General features: G+C 43.4%; 1 protein-coding gene across 2 annotated transcripts in view; it reads right to left on the bottom strand.

Moving 5' to 3' along the window:
* Nucleotides 1-1,138: 1,138 nt before the first annotated feature.
* The window catches only part of Dipk2b (divergent protein kinase domain 2B), a 45,982-nt gene continuing 20,581 nt past the window's right edge, over nt 1,139-26,539 (bottom strand). The window contains exons 3-5 of one of the 2 annotated variants that reach the window (XM_020164997.2): nt 9,126-9,299; nt 6,117-6,405; nt 1,139-4,966 (exon numbers count right to left, since the gene is read on the bottom strand). In XM_020164997.2, coding sequence (XP_020020586.2) covers nt 4,626-4,966; nt 6,117-6,405; nt 9,126-9,299 — 804 coding nt within the window. In that variant the 3' untranslated portion in view covers nt 1,139-4,625. The remainder of the gene's footprint in view (nt 4,967-6,116; nt 6,406-9,125; nt 9,300-26,539) is intronic. The other variant, XM_074063474.1, reaches the window with a different exon arrangement.

Below are 26,539 nucleotides of genomic sequence, written 5' to 3'. Positions count from 1 at the left end.
AAATCTAACAAAATATTTTTTAATTCTAGAGGAAATGCTCAGGTGCATGGAATCACTTAAAGGCAGAAGTCAGATACTACAGGGGAGGACTGGGGAGGCAGGAGACTTGAAACTTGTCACTTTGAGCAAATCACTGAAACTAGTATCCCCTGAAAAAGAAGACTTGCTCACTGGGCTGTGGTTTGACCCCCCTAGTAACTGCAGCTGGTGGAGTCTGTTCTCATAGGCCTTTGCATGGTGGTTGTTAAATATTTTATATTTCACTCCTGGTCCCACACCTGCTCCCTTGGGTGTGGAGGTCAAATGAATCCCCAGCAGATGCCAAGAACACTCCTTGCCAAGTGTCAGGAGAATTCATCTCTGCAAAACACAGGACCAGCTATGTGGGCCTGCATCCTGTGCAGGTGTAGAGGGCCTTGGCTTAGCTTCATGCTCTGCTGTCTCACCTTGCAATTCTTAGTAATTTTGGAATAGAGGACCTTGCATTTTCCTTTTGCTCAAGGCACTGCAAACTCAGAAAAATACTTTAATTCCAGGGAGCAGAGAACAAACGACAATAATTTATTCTGGCTGAAGTCACTTGAGTGTAGACTCACCTATCCCCTGGCTGTTGAGGGGAAGTGGCTCTGTTCTATGTGTGACCAGTATGGTATAGGAACAGCACTGAGGGAAAAGGGCCAAAGAATGCAGTTATTGCACTCAGCAAGAACATTTTCCTAACATCTGTTCTGTGCCCAGCCCTGTGCTCCTATGGGGAATGGAAAGTGCCTCACTTTATCACCATGCTCCTAGCTAGATAGGAAGATGGGACACAGTTCTTTCTGGGATACCCTTGGGATCAGCCTCAAATGGGGCATTGACTTGTGGTCCAGAAGTTCAGAGACAAAGTTCAGAAAGGGATCTCTGAGGGCTGGCTTTCCAGGAAAAGTTCAGGGTCAATGTTGGACTCCAGCAGCATCTTCAATGATGCAGGGAGGTATGTAAGTGGAGGAAGGAAACCGTTAACCCTAGATATGGATACGTCTTCCACTTCAATAGTCTAGAGTTGAGTTTGTAGTTTGGGTTCTCTATGTTAAGATGGAGTTTGGGGTGTATATTAGTTTCATGTGGGTGGTGCAATAAATTATTAAATAGTAAGTGGCTCAAAACAACACAAATTTATTCTCTCACAGTTCTGGAGACCAAAAATTTGAAGTCAAGTTCACTGGGTTGAAATCAAGATGTCATCAAGGCCACAGTCCTCTGGAGGCACTGGAGAATCTGTTTCTTGCCTCTTCCAGCTTCTGGTGGCTGCTGGAGTTCCTTGGCTTGTGACTGACCACCCCAATCCTGACCTCTGTCTTCACATCGCTGCCTCTTCTTCTGTCTCTCTCTTATAAGCTAATGGGCTGGCATTTAGGATCTACATGGATAATCCAGGATAATTTCCTCTCAAAATCTTTAACCACATCTTTTGCCATATGAGGTAATTGTCATAGGTTCTGGAAACTAGGATGTGGACATATCTTTCTGGGGGGCCACCATTCAGCACACTTTAGGGTACAAGATGTTTAATAAAGATCAATACTTGTTAAAGGAATGCAGTGAAAGCAGAAAGAAGGAAATTAGACTGTGATACAGGCCTAGCAGAGTCTTGACAAACTTGATAGAAAGTTCTGAAATGAGGAATTGCCTGTCAGAGTTGTAGTTTAGTGAGCCAAACTGGCTAGGCCATCACACCTCACCAAGCCTAGTCACTAGGAAGGGTATAACCTCAAGTGAAGCCACAGAGTGGCTGAGGCAGAGCCTGAAAGGGTTGACAGCTGAAGCTGTCTGCCAACCACATTCCCATGCTGGGGAAAGAGTTGTCCCTTGAAGAGGGATTTGGAAAGCTCTGTTCTATATCCAGCACAGGGAGACAGTAGCTGAGACAATCAGCAGATGGCAGAAGTTGACGAGGATGTCCCCTGAAGGCAGAACCCAAGTAGGGTCTGTGATGTTCACCCATGTTGACAATAACAACTCATCTGCTCTGTCCTGAAAGTGTATCCGAAAAGGGACTCTATGACCTCCTGAACTTGTGAAAAGACCCCAGCTTGGGAGCCATTTCTAGGCTATTCCAAAGCATATGTAGGCCCTGCCTAACATCTATCTGCCCTGCCTTCATCAGCTCCTGGCCAGCACTGTGGATGTGAACACAGCTGTACAAATACACAGTTTGATTGTAATTTGTACTAAAAGCAAATCTCCCAACAGCCCCCTGGGCATGCTCAAGTGGTTTTATTCTTTGCTCTCTCTTGGGACTTCATCAAATGAGGCACAAGATCTCTTTGTCCTGATTCAGGTCTGGAACTGCATTTCCTGCCTAGACTCAGAAGCTCCAGGGGTTACATGATGGTTTTGAAGGAACATTCTTCAGAGTCTCAGGCCACTGGTCTGAGGTGTGGAGAGCTATGCAGGTGGGCCACATGTTGTAGAGGAGTAAGAAAGCCTCATGAAGAGGCCATTTCTGGACTCCTTGAGGACTTTGCTCAAAGTCACTCATCATGTGGAAGCATTTTTGCAGTGGAAAAAACACCTGGGCCTAGAGATATGGGTTGGGCCTGGCTCACGGATCAGAAGTTCTCTGTGGAACTTTGGAGGGTCTGGAGGCTACAGCTCCTTTCCTGGATTCTGGTCAGGAGGCTGGCTAAGGAGGACATGCTATAGTTAGGACAGCAGAGATGAGAAACTGTGCCTGTGCAGAGGGAAGGGTGGTCAGACTTTACCCTCTAGGGCCAGTGAGAAGGAAGCAGTTTCAAAAGTTTCTCAGGCAGCCCAAGCCTGCTCTTCTACTAGCTTGGCCTGTCATCCTCACTGTCATGGAGGATGGGACATTGGACAATGTCTGGAGCAGTCAAAAGGTAAACTCAAAAGGCAACCTAATATATTCTTTGGGTCCATCTCTAAATTTGAGGGAAAGGACTAGAGTTGGATAGCACAGGATGAGAGCCAGAGGCTGATGGGGAAAGCAAGAGGAACATGGACAGACAGTGGGAGCTCTGAAACTGTACTTGCAAATCACTCTTCCTCGCTGGCCTTCAGTTTCCCCATCTGCATAGTAAGGCCTATTAAGCTAGGCATTCTGACCTTCAAGGTGCTGATTCAGAGGTAGAAGAGAGAAGGTAGACTGAAAAGTCCCTAGGGGTAGAAGACTGGCAGGCAGGCTGGGCAAAGGTCTAGTAGGTCCCACTACTATTCAATGGGCTAGGACAAGAGCACACCCGGAACTCCATATCCCACATGGCTAAGTACTTCATTTAAAAGGTATAAAACAAACTAATTGTTGAGTAAAATATGTTCTGTTAGTTAACCTTGAGAAATCTTTTTCCTTCTTTTTTGGTGGTACTGTGATTTGAACTCAGGGTCTCATGCTTGCTAGGCAAGCACTCTACCATTTGAGCCACTTTGCCAGCTCCCAAAACACTTTTTTAAAATAATGACCTGTAAGGCCAAGTTTGAATGAAATTCTTGGACTTTTAAAGAGTGTGCACTGGAGCACATGGTGTGGCAAGAGTGGGTCCTGGTTCTGAGCTGTAGCTACACTGAGAAGTTTCTCCCTACTCATAGACCTTCTGCTCTGACTTGGTGCCCCATATGCTGGGGTCTGAAATCCATCTTTGCAGCTGGGCTGAGGCCACACTTCCCACACCATGGTCTTGCCAATCACCAAGTACAGCAGGGATATTAGGAGGGGTACATTCGTGGGAGATAAAAGGGCTCCTTTGGTGGCTGACTTTGCCTCAAGGACATTCTGACAACCCTTCTTAGATTGCTGCCTCTTCTTCATTGGGGTTCCTCTAGACCTTTGCCTGCTCTCTCCTTCTTGCTAAAGGCATTTCCCCTAAGAAAATTATTGCCTGTGCAATCCTGTCTTGATACCTGCTTCTTAGAGGACCTGGAATAGTGCACTGGCCCCAGCTGACCTGCTTTCTCTTCTTACCCTTGGCTCCTTTGGATGCCATGAGGTGCCTACCGTGCTTGCACAGAGTCCCAGGCATCCAGACCATGACTCAGGAGTGGGCTGTGGTGGGCATGTCCCTTGGGCCTATAGTCTCCTCACCTAGTGGTAGTAGGTGGAGCACAGTAGGGTGTACAGGAGCAGAAGTGGGCCCCCTTGCTTGAATCTAAATTTCTAGTGACCCAGAGCCTCACCTTCACCTTGCCTCTCCTCCCCAGCCTCCTGACCTGAATGGCTTTTTTTCATTTGCTCAGCCCGTGTTTCTGGAACACACTTTGTAACCACCTGGGCTGCAGGTAGTGAGCATGTGACGCAGGCCCCTCACATTTCTGTTTTCCTTCACCCTTGTGAGTGTTCAGTGGAGAACAGAGGAAACTGAAGCTCAAAGATATGATATCGAGTGTGTCCACTTCCAGGTCTTGTGTTGCTCACCCCTGGACTCTGCCATGATGTCCCAGCCAGTGTCGGCAATCACACAGTGTCACACAACTTCTTTCCCTAGTTTGAGTGTTCCTCAGTTCTTGGGAAATGAATGTGTTTAGCTTAAAATGGAGCTGCTTGTTTCAACCTGGCAACAGCCCAGCTATGGGAATGGAGGGCCAAACGTGTTGGTGTTGTCCCCTCAGGTCAGCTAGGCTCCAGCCCTTCAGAACCTGTCATCATACTTGCAGTCTGGATAGCGGTAGGCAAATCTGGGGTCACAGGTTCTCAGCGGTCTCAAGATGTCCTTTAGCCGACTGGCAGCTCTGAGGACTTCTGGGTCTGGCTGGGTGCCCTGGCCACACTGGGCAAGAGCAGAGTCTATCTCCTCTTGCACTGGGGAAGGGAACTTTCTCTGAAGAAGTCGAGGCAACAACTGCTGACATACCAGCACCAGGCTCTGCTTCTCAGGGACAGTGTCACAGGAGGGCAACTGGGCTTGGCAGCCAGAAACCAGGCAGCTAAAAATGTCTTGATTCTCTCTTGTCCTGGAGGCTGCTTGGCTGCCTGGAAGAGAAATGAAAATTATCACACACCCTACAATCTGTTCTCCTTGGGGGAGGGCACCACTAATTAGAATTGCTGGGCGAAGTGATTTAGTCTCCTAGCATTTCCCTGTTACTGGAAGATTTAGGGGTCAGAACACAATTGGCCCCTTCTGAGGACACGAGAGGAACTCTCTGCTACAAAAGTCTAAGGCCTGAACATGGAAAACCCACTTTGTTCTACCAGAAGTTGGGCTTATAATTGTAGAGGTCATTTATGTATTGTCATTCTCCCACTAGTGCTGAATTAGGGAACTAAGGAAATTATTAGGACTGGTTTCATTTACCATTTTAGATTCAAAGTTAGAAGGAAAAAAAAAAAGGTAATCCTGAATATGCACTCAGCAGATTGTAATGGGACTGATGTTCAATGATTTACATATCCTGAATATTCTGGAAGCAGCTTCATTCCTTCTAATTCAATTCTTCTTAATGCAGGAAAGCAGGAAACGAGTAAGTGTGGTTTAATTTCTCTACCTTTGTAGATTTCTTCATATAAGCAAAATCAGAAATGGGGAAAGAAAATACTTTTGCTATTATTGGGCTCAGAAGATTTGGTCACCATGAGAAATTGGGATGTTTAAAGGATTTTAAAACACTGGGTGAGCCTTTGCACGTAGAAACATGATTCACTCATATATCTCATTTGGTCCCATGCTTTATAAAAAGTTAATGTGCCAACATGGATTACAAAATATTCCAATGAATCAGCCAGACATTTAAGTTTTAAATAAAGGCTAAAAGCAGCTGAAAAGAAAGACTCTTAGAGGGAGATGAGCCCGTGAGTTGTGAGTGTGTGAGGAAGGCCAAGGATGTGCCTGGGCCACACAGATCCAATTATTGGGGCCATGCCACCATGGACAATGCCCCTGGTGGGCAATGTCAAGTCTACTTCCCCTCTGGAGCTGGCGTTGGAGAAGAAATTCAAATGGGGGCGAGGGACATTTTACATGACATCTAACATCCCCCAAATTTGGATTGCTCTCACTGTGGCACAGGGAGACTGGAAAGGCCCAACAGTGTAACCCTGGGTCACCCCTCCTTAGCTCCTTTAATCCTGATAACCCCTCTCCCACCCCCGACAGCTGCTAAGTCAGGCCCATGCTGGGTACCTTCCTGCTTGTCAATGACGCCCAGTGCGCTGGCATCCCGGATGAACAGATGCCCGTTGTTAAAGATGCCAAACATGTCTGCGTCAACATGGGTGAAGTAGAAGAAATAGTTCAAATCGTTGCTCCTCAGGGACTCCAAGACACCAAGGAGCTGGTAGGCGAGATCGGCTGTCTGGTCTGGGGGTGCACCGTAGAATTCCTGCAGCGGTCTGGTGCTGGTGCTGACGAGGAATCTGCCACAGGAGCCCAAGTACTTGGGCAGCGGCCATCCCTCCGCCCCAGGGAAGATCTGTCAAGCCGGAAGGAGCAGGCATTAGAGAATGAGAGAGAAAAATGTCATGGAGACATTTCTGTCTACTTCTCACTAAGAGCACACAGAAAAATCAGCCTTACGCCAGCATCCCTGGTCTCAAAACACATCAGCAAAGTGTCTCTTCATCTTTTTTATGCCTCTTTGATCTGGCGATAACCTAGCCCACCCCCACTTTTTATCTATTGTGGATGGAAAGATTCAGGAAGGAGGCGGCTCTCATTTCCCTGCAGTTCGTTGTTTCAAAAGTTTCTCCAGGCAGGGTACAAGAAGGCTGATGGGCCTGGTATCCGGGATTTGCGGGAATACGTTTATTTGAAGAGTTATATCATGGAGAAACTATGCCTAGTCTTTGAGATTTCACAGATATCGCTGCTTAGGAAGAGGTTATGGGAAAAAAATAATAGAGGGTCAACCTAAGGGTAACTGAAAGAAAAATATTTTTAAAAATAACACTGCAAGCAGGGTGTGGTGACTTGCCTGGAGTCTTAGCTACAGGCAGGAGGATGGCTTGAACACAGGAGTTTGAGGCCAGCCCCAGGCAGCACAGTGAGACCCTGTCTCATAAATAAATAAATAAATAAATAAATACAGTGCAGTGGGCTAGGCCAAAAAATCATGAATGTGGCCCTTGGGCAATTCAAGTTTTAGGAACCTCCACACTGGTCCTAACTTTCCTGGCAGCCCTGGATGAATCTGCCTAGCTGGGGTAGCTGCATACCCATAGATGCTCCTCAACTGTCTGGAACCTTCCAGACAGACTAACAGTGGTCTAGGGAAGCACAGCCCAATCTGTCTCCTGGTAAGAGCTCCCAACTTGTGGATCTGTGAAATGAAAATGGGGGAGGGAATCTGGGCTGGCCTTTTTTGACCACTTATTGAAGCAGGTGTATCTAGAATGGTGTTTCTTTAAACTATAGTGGGAACTAACAGTAACTATAAATACTCAGCACTTCTCCCCTTGTTTTCCTTTTGTTTTTTTTAAAGGCAACATCTTGCTATACATCTCAAGCTGCCAAGAACTCCCAATTCTCTTTATCCTAAGTGCTGGGATTACAGGTGTGTGCCACCAAACCAGGCTTGTTTTTCTTCTTAAAAAAAAACCAAAGTTGGGCTGGGGATCTAGCTCAATGGTACAGCGCTTGCCTGGCATGTGCAAGGCCCTGGGTTCCATCTCCAAGACTGCAAATAAAACAAAACGAACAAAAAGGCAAAATCATCCCCCCTCTCTGATAATTTTCTGTGGCCTTCCGCCCATTTTAAATCATGTTATGAAGAACTCATGCCCATTTGCTCTTTGAGTTTCTCCTGACTAGAGGGGCCTTTCTCACCATGTGCCTCTAAAGAGGTCCCAGGCAGGGCTACTGTCCTTGTCTAAATGTGCTGGGTCCTATGTCATGCCTTTTTTGGGCATATCCCAGGGTTGAATGTAGGGTCCAGGCCTCTCAGGAGCCAGATCTAGGGGGGAGAGGGATGTATCCAGAGTCTACTAGGCTGCCAACCAAGGTTAGGACCATGGGTAAAAGACCTCTGAATGTGCAGGACAACCAACACTTCCTTCTCCGCCTGTAGCATTTAAAATGCCAATGTTACCAGGCGGGTTTTAGCAGAAAGAATGTGGTCAACTATGTTACACAGTTCTGGGTTTGGGCTCCAGTGCTGACAGTGGCTAAGTGACTTTAGACAAGTCACTTCATCACTTAGAAAAGGGAACAATAATATTTTCAGGGGTTTGTTGTGAGCCTTAACTGACAAAATGATAGCAAACATTCCACACAGTACCTGGCATACAGAAGGTGCTCAATAAATGACAGTCATCATTATGCATTCAGCCATTATCCCTTTGGGCAATATTTATGAAATGTCTTTTCTGTGGCTCCTTTTGCTTCTACTTGAACCTTCTCTCTCTCCTCTTCTTTCTCTTCTCCTTCCCCTCTCTCTCTTCCATCCCACTGCTCCCTCTCTTATTCCTCTTCCTCCTTCTCCTCTCCTTCCTCCTCTTTGTACCCCTCTTCCTTTTCCTGCTCTTTCCTCCTACTTCCTGGTTTCCTGTGTATCTATTATGTAACCTCTATGTCCTGACCCTTGGGGTAAGGGGGATTGGGACCCACATGTTCGATGGATATTTGTTTACATGTTGAGTGTCTGTCTTTGCCATTGGATTGGAAGCAGCATGAAGGCAGAGGCCACCATACCTGTCTTTTTGACCATCGTATTTATTCACAGGTCCTGATGCATCCTTATTTATTTGACCATTCCCCTATTATGGGCATTTAGGTTACTTCCATTCTCCCCACTTCCAAACATAGCTGCAGGACACATCTCTGACACATCATTCTTTGGTTATTTCCCCACCTTCTTGCTCTTACTCAAATCTTACTGACCTTTGAGGCACAATCAAAGTTGTCCTCCTTCACAAAGCCCTTCCGGGGTGCCTCAACCAGTGAAGGTAGCTACTGTCCCCTCCTATCTATATTCCCAGCTTTGTGCTCCCAAACCTCTTTTATCCACAGCAGTAGCCACAGCACATTCACACTTCCAAAAGCATCAAATATTTGTCAAATGCCTTAAAGACATTAACACCGGTTGTTGCTCCAAGGCATGCAGTAAAGAAAGGGAGAGAACTGAACTCCAGGGCAGGCCCCTGGGAGTTCGAAGTGGTTCCCAACCTGGAAGGCTTGAGGGGCGACACTAAGTACCTGTAGGAGGATGGGGTGCGCATTGACAGCCAGGGTGTAGAGGAGACGCAGCTTATCACGGTCTGTGAAGTGGTCCATGAAGATGCTACCAGCGTCAGCCACCTCGGCATAGCGCCGGACCACGCGGTCCAGGAGTCGCTGTGAAGGGCAGCGCAGGAAGGGGCTGGGCAGGCCCTGTGGGTATGTGAGAGAGACAGCCCGGAGGGGGAAGTGGTACTGAGTGCTTGTAGATGGCAGGCTCCACTGGTGGAGGAGACCTTGAGGTTGGAGGCAGGAGTTGGGTGGGTGGTGGAGGAGAAACCCCCAGGGGGTGGGGGAGGGTGCTGAGCAGGAGGAAGAGGGGAGACCTTTGGGGGACAAGGTACCAGACACTCTTATAGGTGGGGCATGAGAATGCTGAGCAAGGTAGACAGAATGGGGATCTGGAGGGGCATGGAGGACAGAAGTAGAAGATAGAACATCTAGGAGAGCACAGTGTAATGGGAAGAGCCCAGGCTTTGGAGCTGACCACGTGCCATGGGAGTGTACTGCACAAAGGTGGCCCATTGGTGAATTCTGGAGACTGTTTGTGGAGGGTTGATGCAGAAGCCTCTTCAGGGACTATTTGAAAACATGATTGGCCTGACATAGTTGGGAGAAAGAGTCTGACACTCTGCAAGTTCTCAGTGTCAGACCCTATGCTAGGCCTTTCCCCAGGCATTATCTCAGCATGTGCAGAGCCTTAGTTCTCTCTTTTCCTGGTAACTATCCTGGAAATTTAAAAGGAATGATTGAAAAAATCCTTCAAAAATTTTGTGAAAGACATGCCATTAATTTGCACAGCCTGTGCTGGCAAGTGCCAGTGCTCCATTGCATCATCAAGTAATCTAGTAGAAACTCCTATCTTCCAGATGAGAATAAGGACTGGAAAGGGAAGGGGCTTGGTAAAAGCCATGCACTGCTCATTGGTGCCCAGGCTTGTTTCCATACCCAACCCCAGTAGGCAGAGAGAGATTTAATGGGCAGTGAGAGGGAGAGAGGGAAGAAAATAACTGATTTTTACAATGGACAATGTGTCCCAAACCTGACTGATAAGCAAAGCTTTCAGAGTGCTATAAAAATACAAAATCTTTGGGCCTTTGCCTAAAATTCTGTCTAGAGAGGTCCAGTGGGGGCCTAGGATTCTGAATTTTGACAGGTGTCCTGGGTCATTCTTGTTACTGGACGAATCTGAGGAACATGGACAGGAGCATGGAAGATGATGAGGAACTGGATGTGACTCAGCCTTCCTATGTTAGGAGCCTTGGAAGAAGTTCCTGGGCAGACATCTTCTTTATTTTGGAAACAAACATAGATGTTTGTGCATTCTTCATGGTAGAGTAAGGACACTTGGTGATGGCTTCTCCATCATTCTTCAGATAGCTGTGATCTTTCCCTGGATGATTTTCACTGATAAAAATTATCCTTTAAAAGGGAGTGTATACGCTTGCTTGGAGTGACTTTTGGTTGTTTTCAAAAGCAAATATTATTCAAAAGACAAAGATTTATCACAACTTATCTAGAAACCCAGACAGCCTTTAAAACCAACAAATGGCTAGCCATGGTGATACAGCTTATAGTCCCAGCTACTGGAGAGGCTGAGATGGAAGGATGGCTTGAGTCCAGGAGGTTAAGCCCAGCCTTGGCAGCACAGTGAGACCTTGTCGCTAAAATAAAAAAAAATTTAAGAACCAATACATGAATCTCTCAGGAGGAAATCATAGGTGCTTGGAGGAGAAGCAGGGATCCAGCGCTGCTTCTCACACAGTTTGAAGCTCTTTTTCAGACAGCAAGGGCAACTTCACAAAGAATCAGTTGTGCCAGATTGCCACTGGACAGGTATCGATGAGCCAAGGACTATGTACTCAGTGCATTTGGCTGTTAGCCCTGTGCTTACACTGGGTGGCAAGAACAAAGGGGAGCTGGAATCCTAAATGCTGCCCTTTCGGACTTCCTATGTTGAGTCAGAGTCAGGGAAAGATCGTAGGATTTCCCTGTTGGTCATTTTAGCAGAAAAGATGTCAGAAGTCACATTATACAACAGCCCATTTTACCATGATAGAACGACTGGAGAAATTGTTGGAATTCTGTACTATTGCCTGCATTGCTACATTTTTGGGACTTGAACACAAGCTTAGTTTACAAGGCTCACAGAACATGCATGCAAAAGGCTTGGCGTGGTGAGAGGCACATGCTCTGTATGTATCATTGTCACCGTCATGGTTATCAGTTTTGGCGGTGTCACTGCTGTGTTGTACATATACCTTCCATAAACAGCCATGGTACTCTCTGTGTCCTTTTAGCTGAAGCTCCCCTCCCACGGCTGCCTGCTTAGGGAAGCAGGATGCAGCCATCTTTGATGGATACAGGGTGCCTGGTGTAAAGGCTCTACCCAATAGGTCATTGGTGAAGAGTTAAGCCAATTATTCTAACTCCCTTTAGATTTGGAATACATTTGGGGGAAAGGGGGAAGAGTAGAACTATGGAAAGAGTATATAAGCCAAAGAGAGAGGAAGAGAGAGAGAGAGAGAAAGAGAGAGAGAGAGAGAGAGAGAGAGAGAGAGAGAGAGAGAGAGAGAGAGAGAGAGAGACTGAAGTAATAGATGCATTGTTGTTGGATGTCAGAGCTCAGGTCCTGGAAGCTTCTAATGCTGCCAAGGTCTGAGCAAGGAGTGGTGCTATGATTTGGATGTGTTCCTCAAAAATTCATGGTTGGAAACTTAATCCCCCCAAACCATATGTCAATGGTATTTGGCGGGGGGGGGGGCGCTTAGGAGATAGGTAGGATTAGATGAGGTCAAGAGGATGAGGCCACCGTGATGGTATTAGTGGCTTTATAAGAAGAGGAAGAGAGGCCTGAATTACATGCTCTTTCTGTCTCATCAGGTGATGAGGCAGCACGGAGTCCCTCACCCAATGCTAGTGCCATCTTTTTGGACTTCCTGTATTTTAGAACTGTGAGCCAAATAATTCTCTATTCTTTATAAATTGGGCTGTCATGTTCAGGTTTAGAAAACAGACTAAGACAGATGGCATTACTACAAATTCCTTTTCCAGAGAGTAAGCTCATTGAATTTTTGCTCTTTGTCCCCAGGAGAGCCCACTAACTCAGAAAAATGTGGCTTTATTGAGGCATAAGGGAAGGGCAGTGGGTTAAGATCTGAAATCCTGGACCTGCTGAAACTCAACTTTGTCCTTTGTAAGGGGAATGATAGTGCTCTTTTAGAGCTGAAATCATCTTTTCTCAGTAATAGGGTCCCTTTGCCAGCTAAATGTGGAAAGCTGAAGAAAATCTCAAACACATGAAGCTTTACTTTGAATTTACCTGTTCTCAAGGTCTCCTGGTACCCACGGTAAAGAAGAGAACGTTCTAGTGTTAATAAACCTACCTTCTGGTCACACATCTGAACACCTTTTACATCATTTAGTTGTTAAATATCTTCATGAAACAGTGCTGAGGTTAATTATATATCATAGTTAATCAATGTGCCATAATTAAAACAATGACAATTCAATAATTATCTCGGTTGTTATGGATAATGAAATCAAAAGTTACTGAACATTTCTTCAAGCTCCATTGCATTCAAAACCACAAAAACTTCTGTTTCATTTGTTATTAAGAAAAACATCTTATACCGGCATAGTGGCTCAAGTGTGAGGCTCTGAGCTCAAACCCCAGTACCACCAAAAAGAAAACCAAAGAGAAACATCTCACACATGTCTTTTTTCCATTCCAACAGAAGAATCTTTTCCTTTTACAAAAGTTCTTTTTGATTATTTTTTCTTCTGAAACCCAGACACAACACAAAGTGTTTTGGTTGGTGTGTTAAATTCCATTTTACAAGTGTCTGCCACACTTGTGATGATTTTGGAGATACTGCTTAGATGATTTAAAAAGTTTATTCACCTAATAATGTCTTTGTAACTCTCAGTCATGTTACTTTACAGGCAGACCTTGCTCTTTTAGCTCACTGTTACAGGTATTAGAGAGGAGAGAGGGGAAGTTATAAATTAGACACTTCCTAAATCATTTCAATTTTGCTTTGAAATCTGCAGGGCACGGCAAGGTTTAGGATAGGTCCCTTCCCTTAGGAAGTTGTTCCTTGCTACCATTTGCCTACCCAGATCAATCCAGATTCCCTGAAACTCAGTTCCTGAAAGTCACTGATGGAGTCAAGAGTAAAGGGTAGAAGCAGAGAGAAGAAATGAGCCAAGGGTTAGTGGAGAATTTGGACTTTGTCTTGGGTCATGTCAGAGCAGATAGCATACCTGGGAGGGCTGAATCACATGAAATTAAAACCTAAACAGACTTGATGGGTAGGATGAATGGTATGGAAGTTCTCCTTTGCACCCAAAGTTCCATCTCTCACAGAGGTAGTTTTTATGTAAGACAGGTCCTCTCACTTCCAGGACATCCTTTCTTTGAGCAGAGCTTCTGTTTGTTTAGATTCTGGATACTCTGCCGAGGTTCTGGGTAAAGCCTGATGGATTATTCTTTCAGGAACAGAGGGGTTCTCTTTCAGTTATTTGGCAGGGTTCCCAGGAGAGGAGTAATGAGGAGCTACTCCCAGTGTGTAGAGTTCTATAGGTGGCTTTATCCATTCTCCTGCCTCCACCAGAACCTTCTGGCACATCTCTGTCTCACTTCTCCAAGCCAACTGCCTATGTTCTTTCAACCTATCTTTTATTTTATTGGCTTGGGGAAGAGTCTCTGCCTGGACAGGTGGTCAGCCTTCACCACAAGCTTCAAAAGCAAAAAATTGGCTTTCACCTGCCCCCTTTCAGGAGGCAGTATGATGAAGTAATTATAAGCATGTCCTTTACAGTCAATCTGCCTGGGTTCAAATCACAGCCTATCCTTTAACAACTGTATGACCTGGGGTAAGTACTTTAATTTATCTATGCCTCAGTTTCCTCACATATAACCAAGGGATATTTCTGAGATTGAAAAATGTGCCAATAATGAAATCATCACAGTGAACATACACTGGGACTACTTCAGGCAAATCTGAACAGATGGTTACCCTAAGAACTATGGTGCCTGCTCACGAGGATATTGAGAGAGTCAAGTGTGTGAAGAGTTCCTGTGGATTAATATTATTGCATGCTTGCTGTGTGCCTGGAATGTGTTGCCTTGTAAATTCTCACACTTTCATGAAGGCAGGCACTGTGATAGCCCATAGCAAGGATTCCATATGCCAGGGAGCTGAGTGACCCATTCAGGGTTTTGTACATAGTGGTGGAGCCAGAATTTAAACCCAGGTCTGCTTGCATCCTAGGCCAGGTTATACTACCTCCTAGTATTAAACCTCGTTGCTGGGCCTTCTCTCTCCAGTACTGACAGGTAGTTCATGTACCAAGTATAGGAATTGGATCCCATGCGTCCTTATGTTTTCAGGATTCCCGGGCATTTTCTGGCCAATGGCAGATGCCTTACCATTTGGATGCGCCCTCCCCTCTCTACTTTCTCCAGCATCCTGTGTGGGCCACACCCTATGTGGGTGTGGCCTGCCCTACTTTTGCCACAAAGCTTCCCTGACATCTCTCTGTATCCTTGCCTGTTCACCACAAATACCACTCATAGGCCCATTTGTGGAAAGATCCACTGTCTTTAAGTCACTTTTCTTTAGGAATGCAAATTCTCAGACTTTGCCCCAAATCTATTGAATGAGAACCTATGGGGTTGATGTGTGTGTAAGAAATGCTCCAGGAGACTCTGATGAATGCTCAAGTTTGACTACTGTCCTAAAGAATGGAGCTCAACTCCCCACTCTCAGTCTCAACCCTGCCATTACCTGACATAATGGCAGGTCACAACACTTATTACTTCCAACAATCACACCTTATTCTCACTTTCAGAGTCTTTGTCCTGCTGGTGAAAGATCCACCAATGACATTTTTCCTCTCCCATCCTTCATCTTCCAGCTCAGGCCACACCTCCTCCAAACAACTTTCCTGGCCCTTCCAGCCCTTCTTTCTCCTACAGCTTGTACTACACAGGCCTTATGCTCATTGTGTCTCTTCTTAGCTGTTCAGTACCTTGTGGGCAGGAATTTTGCATATCACACTTCTGCAACCTCCACAGTATCTATTAGGGTGTGGACACCTTAGAGGTCCTTAAGAGATAGACTGATCGGTCCGCTAAGGTGTACTTACTGGGGTGTCTTCCCCAACCCCTGATTCCTGAAAGGCTGAGTCCAGCAGCTGGTGGTCGGGCCAGGCAATGTTGGAGAAGCAGGGAGTATGACTAACACAGAGAGATCAGTCTGCTCAGAGGTCAGGGAGCAGACTTCAAGATAGGAGCAGAGATGAACAACATCTGGAAAGCAACTCTGTTCCTGGAGACAGAGGTAGACTGATGAGGTGCCTTGCAACTTCTTAGTTCCACCAGGAACTAGGAGGAGGATGTACTTCCAGTACACTGAACCCCCTTTTTAACTGTAACTAGTCTGAGGAAGCTTCTGATACTTGCAACTACTGAGCCCTGATTAGATGCAAGCAAATGGCTGCTTTTGGAGACATGCCTTGTCATGATTAAGTAGGTGACCATCTAGCTGAACATCCCACAGTGTCATGCATAGAGTCTATGTAGTAGTAGCTCTGATTTGGGTTACTCCCTCTTTATTTCCTTTGACTTTTGCTTGCAAACCTTTGGCATCCAGAGGCTCACTTGGTGACCATCATAAACTTCTTTTCTATGGGGTAGTTGATGTCTTAGATGACCCTGCTGGTGGAAGTAGTAGCTGGCATTCTCTTTCTTGGAGACTCTTTCTTTCCTTCCACCTCCTTGATCTTCCTCCATTCTAGGGCCCCTGAGACTTTGCCACTGAAGCACTGGTAGTTTGCTAAAAGATTTTCACCCTGGCAGATGAAATAATCATTGTGGCAGGCAATTCGGCAGATAGTTGTAGGGGGCAGGGGAGCTGATGCAGAGTAAAACACATTATTTCATGGTCTGTCATTTTGATTCAGATATGTTAAGGTTGTTTGTAATTCTTTACTGGGTCATTTCTTTCTGCTTGCTACTGGTTTTCTCTTTTCTTCTTTTTCTAACCAAAACATAGGAAGCTAAGCACTTATGACAACTAATCTGTGCATTCAAGTTTGGAGAAACATCTACAGAAGCTCAGTGACTTCTGCTGTGCAAAAGTCCTGTTGTCCAAGAAGCCCAGAGAGAATTCTGATTGGCACCCTCATCTTGGTTTGAGTGAGGGGCTGCTAAGCTTCTCCTTTCCCCTAGCCCTTCTGGTGAGGTTGTACCATTCCTTATCTGTACCAGTTAGGGCTCAATACAAGAAGCAGAATCATCAGAGTTTTCTTTTTGGTATTAGGGATGAAACCCTGGGCCTCACATATGCCAGGCAAGTGGTCTACCACTGAACTACACCCCCAGCAACTGTACTGCCTTTCTATCTCTCATCCTAACCCTTGTTATTGCCCTCTTTACCATCCCTACTCCCCTGAACCCTGGGTGGCTTCACAGGGTACCATCTACCAGGTCCTTTTGGTGGTGGAAGGAAGGGTCAAGGGAGAGAGACAAGCAGGTGACTTGCTGAGTGTGAGAAAGCAGCCCAGAGACACTGAGAGTCAGCAAAGCCTGGAATGACCTGAGCTGAGTTTTTCCCAGAGAAGAACTGCTAACAGTTTAAACCCAGGCCTATTACTAGGCTCAATGGCCCTTTGTGATTACACTGCAGGAAAAGCCAAAAAGGACTTGGGAACTTTTGCCTCTACTCAAATATACCACTCTAACCATGCACATGGGTTAGGAAACTCATACAAGCTTCCCCTGAAGTTGCTACAAATAATTTTTTCAACAAAATTTATTAGCCTTTATATAAAGTAGGGATCACAAAGATAAGAGAGGCCCCTTGCTTCCAAGAAACTGGTACTCTTGTAAGCCAGAGTGAAACATATACCGCAAAGTTCATCAAGGGACAGACTGTGACAAATGTTGTAAGATGTGTAACTAGATGCTATGGTAATAACAAAGGCAGAGCAATAGGGGAATCCAGGCAGGCTTCACAGAAGAGGTGGTATGTGTATGGCCTTGATGAATGAGTAGGATTTTGGCAGGTGGAGATGTAATGCCAATTTATTTCAAGCCAAAGGGTCAGAATTGAACAAAGATAAGGAACAGAGTTAAAAGACTATGTTTAGCCTATAGGATACAAACATGGGTTCATCAGAGAAGACTAGAAAAGCATGTTGAAACCAAACTGTGGGGCTCCTGAATACCATATTTTGGAATTTAGATTTTATTTTGTAAGTAATATTCATAGTCTTAGAGGCAAAGGTTATTGCTCACAAGATGCCGTGGACAGCCAGTAAGGCATGATTGTACATGCCTGTAATCCCAGATACTTGGGCAAAAGTGTAAGACTCTATCTTAAAAACAAACAAAAAAAACAATCAAGAAGGACTGGGGTTGTTGCTCAACCCCAGCAACAATCATCCACTGGGAGTGCTTGCCTAGCAAATGTGAGGTCCTGAATTTAAACCCTAGTACTGCTTAAAAAAAAAAAAAAGGAAAGAAAGAAAAAAAGAGGAAGATACTATATACCATGGATACCCTCAAAAACTGGTGGGAATTAAATGCACTTTGGCAAAATGCACTCAAAGATGTAAAAACATCCATTTTTCACCCAGTAGTTCCACTACAGGGAAGTAGGAAAGCATAGTATTTAAGGGTGTGCCTTCTGGAGTTAAGAGACAGGCCTGTGTTTAAATCCTAGGTCCAAAATGTACTAGCTGGGTAACCTTTGGCTGCTATCTCTAAGCCACAGATTCCCCATCTATAAAGTGGGAACAGGAATATCTCAAGGTTCTGAAGATCAAGTGTGACAACTCTATATGAAGCATGCCTGGCCAAAAGAAAGTAGTCAGTATGTGGTAGTTTTGAAAAGGAAATTTGTCTCAAAGATATAATATAAAATTCAGGCCAAGACTTTGCAAAAATATGTTTTATTTATGATCATGAGAAATCAAACAATGCAAATATTCAACAGTAGTAGATAAAATTGTGGAATAACCATGTGATGAAATGGTGCTTATAAAGAGTTTCAATGATAAGGGGTTACTACGAAGTATAAAATTAAGCTATGGAGGAATATGCAACATTACATATAGAACTTAGTTGTAGCCAAGTAAAGTATGACCAGAAAAAGACTAGAAGGAAAAACTCCAATGTGTTAACAGTGGTTGCCTCTGCTATAAGTGATTTCCTTCCTACTTTCTTCTTATTATTTTTTGTGGTGCTGGGCACGGAACTCAGGGCCTCCTGAATGCTAGGCATGCACTCTACCACTGAGCTATGTCCCCAGCTCGCCAGCTCTGGCATGTATGTATATATATATATACAGGAGTGAGGATATTAGGTGTGATCGATAAATTAGTGCTCCTAACAGGGATGCTAGGAAGGCCAGGAATAGGTTGATTAGGATGGGGGACATTTGGTGCTTATGAGTTGTTCATAATCTAATGAGTCGAAATCATTTGCTTTGTGTTAAACTAAGCACCATATTCATTTCATTCTAATCCCTTTTGGGACCATTCGTATGCCAGCCCCAGTGATAGGATGACGATGAGAGCAAGAGCTATGAGGATAACTGGGTAGAGGTTGTTTGTTTGTAGTGCTCAAGGGAGGGGGAGGAGCAGGGCGATTTCAAGGTCAAATAGGAGGAAGGTGATTGCAACTAGGAAGAATTTTATTGAGAATGGGAGTCGTGCTGAACCTATGGGGTCAAATCCGCATTCGTAAGGGTTTGATTTTTCGTTATAGATGTTGATTTGTGGGATTCAGAATGCGATGGTGACTAGGAGAGTTGCTAGGAAGGAGTTTAAAGTTAGTGCGATGATTAGGTTTATTACTCTCTTTTGGGTTTATACCAAATCTAGTTGATTGGAAGTCAGCTGTACTGATTAATACTAAGAGAGTATGAGCCTCATCAATAGATGGAGACGTATAGGAATAGTCATACTACATCAACAAAATGCCAGTATCAGGCTGCAGCTTCGAAACCAAAGTGATGTTTTGATGTGAAGTGGAATTTTAGTTGTCGGGTTAGGCATACTAGTAGAAATGTGGAGCCGATAATTACATGTAGGCCGTGGAATCCTGTTGCTATAAAGAAAGTTGAGCCGTAGATGCCATCGGAGATTGTGAATGAGGTTTCAAAATATTCTGAGGCTTGTAGAAGGGTGAAGTAGATGCCCAATAGGATGGTGATTGACAGTGCTTGGATTATATTTTTTCGGCTTCCTTCTATTAGGCTATGATGGGCTCAGGTAATGGATACTCCTGATGCGAGAAGAACTGATGTGTTGAGGAGAGGGACGTCTAGGGGGTCTAGTGGGTTGATACCGGTGGGTGGTCAGCAGCCGCCTAGTTCTGGGGTTGGGGCTAGGCTTGAGTGGTAAAAGGCTCAGAAAAATCCGGCGAAGAAGAAAACTTCGGAGACGATGAATAGTACTATTCCGTATCGCAGTCCTTTTTGAACAATTGGGGTGTGGTGGCCCTGGAATGTACCTTCTCGTACTACGTCTCGTCATCATTGGTATATGGTTAGTGAGTTGGTAAGTAGTCCTAGTGTTAAGAGGGAGATAGAGTTAAAGTGAAATCACATTGCTAGGCCTGATGTTATGAGGAGGGCAGATAGTGCTCCTGTTAGCGGTCATGGGCTTGGGTTGACTATGTGGTAAGCGTGGACTTGGTGGGTCATTATGTGTTGTCATGGAGATACAGGCTAACTAGAAGTGTGAATACGTAAGCTTGAATTAGGGCTACTGCGAATTCGAGGATTGTGAGGAGGATTAGAATGATAAATGTTACGAAGGCTGTGGTTGGGTTGATGGTTAGTAGTGCTAGTGTGGCTCCGCTGATTAGGTGTATTAGTAGGTGGCCTGCTGTGATATTGGCTGTTAGTCGAATGGCTAGTGCTATTGGTTGAATAAACAGGCTGATAGTTTCAATAATAATTAGTATTGGGATTAGGGGGATAGGGGTTCCTTGTGGTAAAAAGTGAGCTAGGGATGATTTTATTTTATGGCGGAAGCCTAGAATTACGGCTCCTGCTCAAAGTGGGATGGCTATTCCGAGATTTATTGACAGCTGGGTTGTTGGGGTGAAGGAGTATGGGAAAAGTCCGAGCAGGTTGGTTGATCCAATGAAGATAATAAGTGATATTAGCATTAAAGATCAAGTACGTCCTTTGGAGTTATGTATTGTTATTATTTGCTTGGTGATTAGTTTAACTGCTCATTGTTGAATAGAGACTAACCGGTTGTTAATTAATCGGTTTGGGGTTGGGAGTATAATACTTGGGAAAAGGATAATTAGGGTAACAATAGGGAGTCCTATTATAGTAGGGGTAATAAAAGAGGCAAATAGATTTTCGTTCATTTTTTTTCTCAAGGGTTTTTTTGTTTTATAGATTCAACATTTTTGGGTGTGGGATTAGGTGTGAAGGTGAATGTTTTTACTTTTAGTTGGAAGATGATGAATAGGGTGAGAATTATAGAGGTGATCGTTGTGAATCATGTGGATGTATCGAGTTGTGGCATGCCATTATGGAGAGATTACTCTCTATCTCTAACTTAAAAGGTTAACGCTGCTGTAGCTTCATAATGTACTTATAGTATAGATAGGGACCAGTTTTCGAAGTATTTAAGTGGGACTATTTCTAACACGATTGGCATGAAGCTGTGGTTTGAGCCGCAAATTTCGGAGCACTGGCCGTAATAGAGTCCTGGCCGCGTGGAGGTAAGGGTTGCTTGGTTGAGGCGTCCTGGGATAGCGTCCGTTTTTAGGCCTAGTGATGGGATAGCTCATGAGTGTAGTACGTCTTCAGATGAGATCAGCATTCGGATTGGCATTTCTATTGGTAGTACTACTCGGTTGTCAACTTCAAGAAGCCGGAGTTCTCCGGGTTTTAGTTCTGATGTTGGGATTATATAAGAGTCAAAGGCCAGGTCTTCGTAGTCGGTATATTCATAACTTCAGTATCACTGGTGTCCTATGGTTTTTACTGTTAGCGTTGGGCTGTTGATTTCGTCTATTATATATAGGATTCGTAGAGACGGGAGGGCGATTATAATGAGAATAATTGCTGGAAGGATTGTTCAGATAGTCTCTACTTCTTGGGCGTCTATCGTGCTGGTATGTGTTAATTTAGTAGTAAGTATTAGTGAAATAATATATAGCACTAGAGAGCTGATGAGGTATACAATTATTAGTGTGTGGTCGTGAAAGTTTAGTAGTTCTTCTATGATGGGTGATGTAGCATCTTGTAGGCCTAGCTGTAGTGGGTATGCCATGAAGATATACGGGGGATTAACCTGTAATTTAACTTTGACAAAGTTATGTAATTATTTTACTAATATCTTGTGCATAGAGAGAGACATATGGGATATGGGGCTGGCTTGAAACTAGTTCTAGGGGGTTCGACTCCTTCCTTTCTTAGTGCGTTTTTACATATGTAGGTTCTTCGAATGTATGGTATGGTGGTGGGCATCCGTGTAGTCACTCTAGGTTTGTTGTTGTAAGTTCGATTACTCCTACTTCTCGCTTAGAAGCAAATGCTTCTCAGATCATAAAGACTATAATAATTACTGCAGTTAGGGAGATGAAGGAGCCTATTGATGATACTGTGTTTCATGCTGTGTAAGCATCAGGGTAGTCAGAATAGCGTCGTGGCATGCCGGACAGGCCGAGGAAGTGTTGGGGGAAAAAGGTCAGGTTTACCCCTACAAATATAATAGTAAAGTGGATTTTTGCTCATGTTTGGTCTAGTGTATAGCCTGAAAATAGTGGAAATCAGTGCACAAATCCTCCTATGATTGCGAACACTGCTCCTATTGATAAGACGTAGTGGAAATGGGCTACTACGTAGTATGTGTCGTGTAGTACGATGTCTAGGGATGAGTTGGATAGGACAATGCCTGTTAGGCCGCCCACTGTGAAGAGGAAGATAAAACCTAGGGCTCAAAGTAGGGCCGGGGATCATTTGATGTTGCCTCCGTGAAGTGTGGCCAGTCAGCTGAAGACTTTTACTCCTGTGGGGATGGCGATGATTATAGTGGCGGATGTAAAGTAGGCTCGGGTGTCAACGTCTATTCCAACTGTAAACATGTGGAATAGACATATTTATATATTCATAAATTTTTACAATGAGTACAGTTGTTTCTTGGTATCCATGGGGAATTAGTTCTAGGAGTCACCATAGACACCAAAATCTCCAGATACTCAACTCCCTTATATAAAATGGCATTGTATTTACATAGGACCTATGCACATTGTTAGATATTAAATCATCTCTAGATGACTTATAATATCTGATACAATGTAGATACCATATAAATAGTTGTTATACTATATTGTTTAGGGAATAATGACAAGAAAAAGTGTGTACATGTTTGGTATGGGTACAATTTTCTTTTAAAAATATGGTTGAATTCATGATGCAGAGTATATCAATATGGATGGCCAACTGTATATGTTACTTTGATAATCAAAACTAAAAGTTAAAAACTGAAGAAAAGAAAGCTTTTGAACTGGAAAGGGAAAAGATGGTTCTGGAGGAGGGTAGCAGGTGGCCGGGCTTGAGAAAGGAGACAGGTTCGAAAGCTCTTTGAAGCAGGCCAGAAATAGTGTCTTTCCACCACACAAAAATGAGGAGAAACTGAGGGTGCACTTGGTTGGAAGAATTCTCTGCACACAGCCAAACACAGACAAAAAGAGGTCTACAATGGGGACCAAGAGAAGATATTTATGATATAAATAACTTTATCCAGAAGATAAATATAGCTTGTATAAGTTGTGCAAATCAGTAACAAAGACAACTAAATAAAAATAAAAAAGTGGATGCATTTAAGCCAGCCCTTTATTAAAGACGAGATCAAAGAAGCCAATAAATAGATGAAAAAGGCTTTATATCATCAGTTATCAGAAAAATGCAAATGAAATCACATGATGGGATACTGTAAGACACTTCTCAAAATAGCTAGTTGAAAACTAGCAATAGTAAGTGCTGATGGAGATAGGAAACAGCAAAAGTCTCTTTTCTATTACAGAGAAGAAGAAATCAGTACAACCACATTGGAAAACTGATTTGTAGTGACCAATAAATCTGTTCACGTGTAATGCTATGATCCAGAAATAGACATGTATAAGAATGTTGGTAGCAATTTTAATCTACAATAATCCAAGCTAAATACAACCCAAATGTTCATACTGCAATGAAAAAGAAAAAAGCCTACTGATTCATGCAACAGCATGGAAAAGTAGCACCCAGAGGAGAGGCAACCTACTGTTTTGGTTGGCCTGGGATTGAGAGGTTTTCTGGGATGTGGTACTTTCAGTGCTAAAATCAGGATAGTTCCAAACAAACTAGTCACTCTAGGAGGGGTCTTTTTTAGGGAAGGAACATGAAAGAGCCCTCTGAGGGACCAGAAACATCCAGTATTTTGTTGTAGGTGGTGGCCATGAGTGAATACATGTGTGATATATTATCTAGCTATACACTTAATATTTGTGTTTATGTAGAGAATTTATACTTTCACTAGAAATGTTTAACTGGAAGTCTTGGCTTACATTTGAAATCCCAGTACTTAGGAGACTGAGGCAGAAGGATCGTGAGTTTGAGTTCAGCCTAGGGTACATAGTGAGACCCTATCTCAAGCAAAAAACCAAAACACAGCACTATATTTTACAATGTACAGAGAACAAAGAAAGCTAAGACTTGTTGAATAGCGCCATGGGGAGAATTTTAGTGGGTAACAAAATGAAGACTCAATTTTTATTTTTAATGTTTGCTTGTCTTCTTTATCAGGTGTTGGGACTGTCATCTGGAAAGGGTAGAGCAAAATGTGATGAACAGAAATGAAAAGCAAGATGGACCAATGAAACCTTTATTGTTCTGAGTGAGGTCTGTGGTCTGAAGACTCACAGAGACCTTGAAAACTGCATTGTTGAGCCATAGGCAGCAAATGCAGAGAATAGAGAAGACATAAAAACTCATTTCTGATATTCAAAAGGAACCAGGAAATAAATTCAACAAATTGGTGATTAGTGGGTTGATCCTGGATCATAGCAAATTTTCTAAAACAGGTTATTAGTAGGATGATTTGTGAATCTTTAGAAGAAGTGATGATCCTATGGAGCCACTGAGGATTCTCCTAATCAGATCAGTCGAGACTAACTCCCTTATTTGACCTGGTTATTTGATTTTTTAATCAGAGAAATGCAATGGATTTAGAAATGAACTTTAGTGAGGTATTCAGCAGTGAATCTCATGATAACACTGTAAAGAGTTTGGCTGCTAGAAAATGAAGATGACTAGTAATTGGTTAACTGAGTTTGCCTAAAAATTTATGAATTAATCCCTGTAGAGCAGTAAGGCATTCTCTTTGTCCCTGCCCTGTTTAACATTTTTATTAACATCTAGTACATAGATAAAAGTTTGTTCATTGAAACTGAAGATAACATGAACTTGTGGTGATAGTAACTATGATAAGCATCAGGGTGAAGTTGATAGGCTAGAGTTATACATTTAATTTAAGATCATATTTCATAGGATAAATAAAAGGATCTGCTCTTGTAAACTAAAATCTAGCCATAGAAGAGGTTTTAGTTTATATATTTAATATGTTTCGATTTGAGGTCAATGGCCAGAGGAAAGAATATTAGCATCTTTAGAGTGGAGAAATCATGATTTAGGAGGCAAAGGTATGGGAGGGAGAAATGTCATATGTATCTTGTAGTTCCAAGAAATAATTTACATGTGTGCAAGAAGACAGATTTGAGGTGAATTTTCCTTTTTTTTTTTTGGTGGTACTGGGGTTTGAACTCAGGGCCTCACGCTTGCTAGGCAGAGGCTCTACCACTTGAGCTACTCTGCCAGGCCTGAGGTGAATTTTCTAAGGAGCTCTTCTGTTCAAAGGACATATAAGCAGTTTCTGAAGGTAGTGAGTTTCCTGTCATGGTGTGGTAAGATAGGTGATTCTTTACCTTATAGAATGTGAAGATTTCAAATGTTTGAGTCAATGAGGCTTCAAGTTTATCTCAATAATCTATGACCTATGTATGGCTTCGTGAGTGGAAATCTATTTTGATTTTTAGCCAATTGATATCTTGCTGTGTGGTTTGCTCTCACATGTAAACTAGTAATAAATATACTTTATAATACAGAGAAAAAGTTTATAAGTTATGCCTTCCATAGAACTCTTGATAATCAGAGAGAAGAGCTAACACAATTGGAAAATTATGACTGCTCTAAGTGGCCCTGAGTTAGGACCAAAGTCACATGCATTTTTATATCTTTTTGTATTATTCCACCACTTTAATGACCAAACTTGTATTGATGGTTGCCTAACACAACAGTGCAATGATTTTTTTTGTATTATTATTTTTTTTTTGTTGTTCATTTATTCTCATGTGCATACATTGTTTGGGTCATTTCTCCACTCTGCTCCCCTCACCCACCCTTTCCCCCTCCCCGCCTCAGTTTCAGGCAGGTCCCGTTCTGCCCTTACCACTGATTTTGTTGAAGAAAAGACATATGCATAATAAGAAAGACAAAGCGTTTTTGCTAGTTAAGTTAAGGATAGCTATACAGAGAGATTCCTACTATTGTTTTCATGTACCCATGTGTTATGACCCATGTTAATTCATCTCTAACTGATCTTTACACTGGTTTCTGATTCCCTGCTCATGATAACCTGTCGTTTTAAGGTTTCTATCTTAGTTCCTCTGGAGTGGGGACATCAAATGCTTTCATGTTTAAGGTTTTCTTCCTATTCCTATATCTCCCATATGTGCTCTCCCCTTTTGTGTGATCCAAGTCCAACTACATTGCTGCATTTGCCCTAGATCTAAAGTCCACATATGAGGGAGAACATACGATTTTTGGTCTTCTGAGCCTGGCTGACCTCACTCAGAATGATGTTCTCCAGTTCCATCCATTTACCTGCAAATGATAAGATTTCATTTTTCTTCATGGCTGAGTAAAATTCCATTGTGTACAAGTACCACATTTTCTTGATCCATTCATCAGTAGTGGGGCATCTTGGCTGTTTCCATAACTTGGCTATTGTGAATAGCGCTGCAATAAACATGGGTGTGCAGGTGCCTCTGGAGTAACAGGTGTTGCTTTCCTTTGGGTATATCCCCAGGAGTGGGATTGCTGGATCATATGGTAGGTCTATGTTTACATTTTTAAGAAGTCTCCCAATTTTTTTCCATAGTGGTTGCACCAGCTTGCATTCCCACCAGCAGTGGATTAGGGTTCCTTTTTCCCCACATCCTCACCAACACTTGTTGTTGTTGGTGTTTTGGATAATGGCTATTCTAACAGGGGTGAGGTAGAATCTTAGTGTGGTTTTGATTTGCATTTCCTTTA

The sequence above is a fragment of the Castor canadensis genome, chromosome X (genome assembly GCF_047511655.1).
Source record: "Castor canadensis chromosome X, mCasCan1.hap1v2, whole genome shotgun sequence".
Classification (NCBI taxonomy): Eukaryota; Metazoa; Chordata; class Mammalia; order Rodentia; family Castoridae; genus Castor; species Castor canadensis.
The sequence above is the reverse complement of the archived record's forward strand: the minus strand, read 5'-3'. Positions and strand labels throughout refer to the sequence as shown.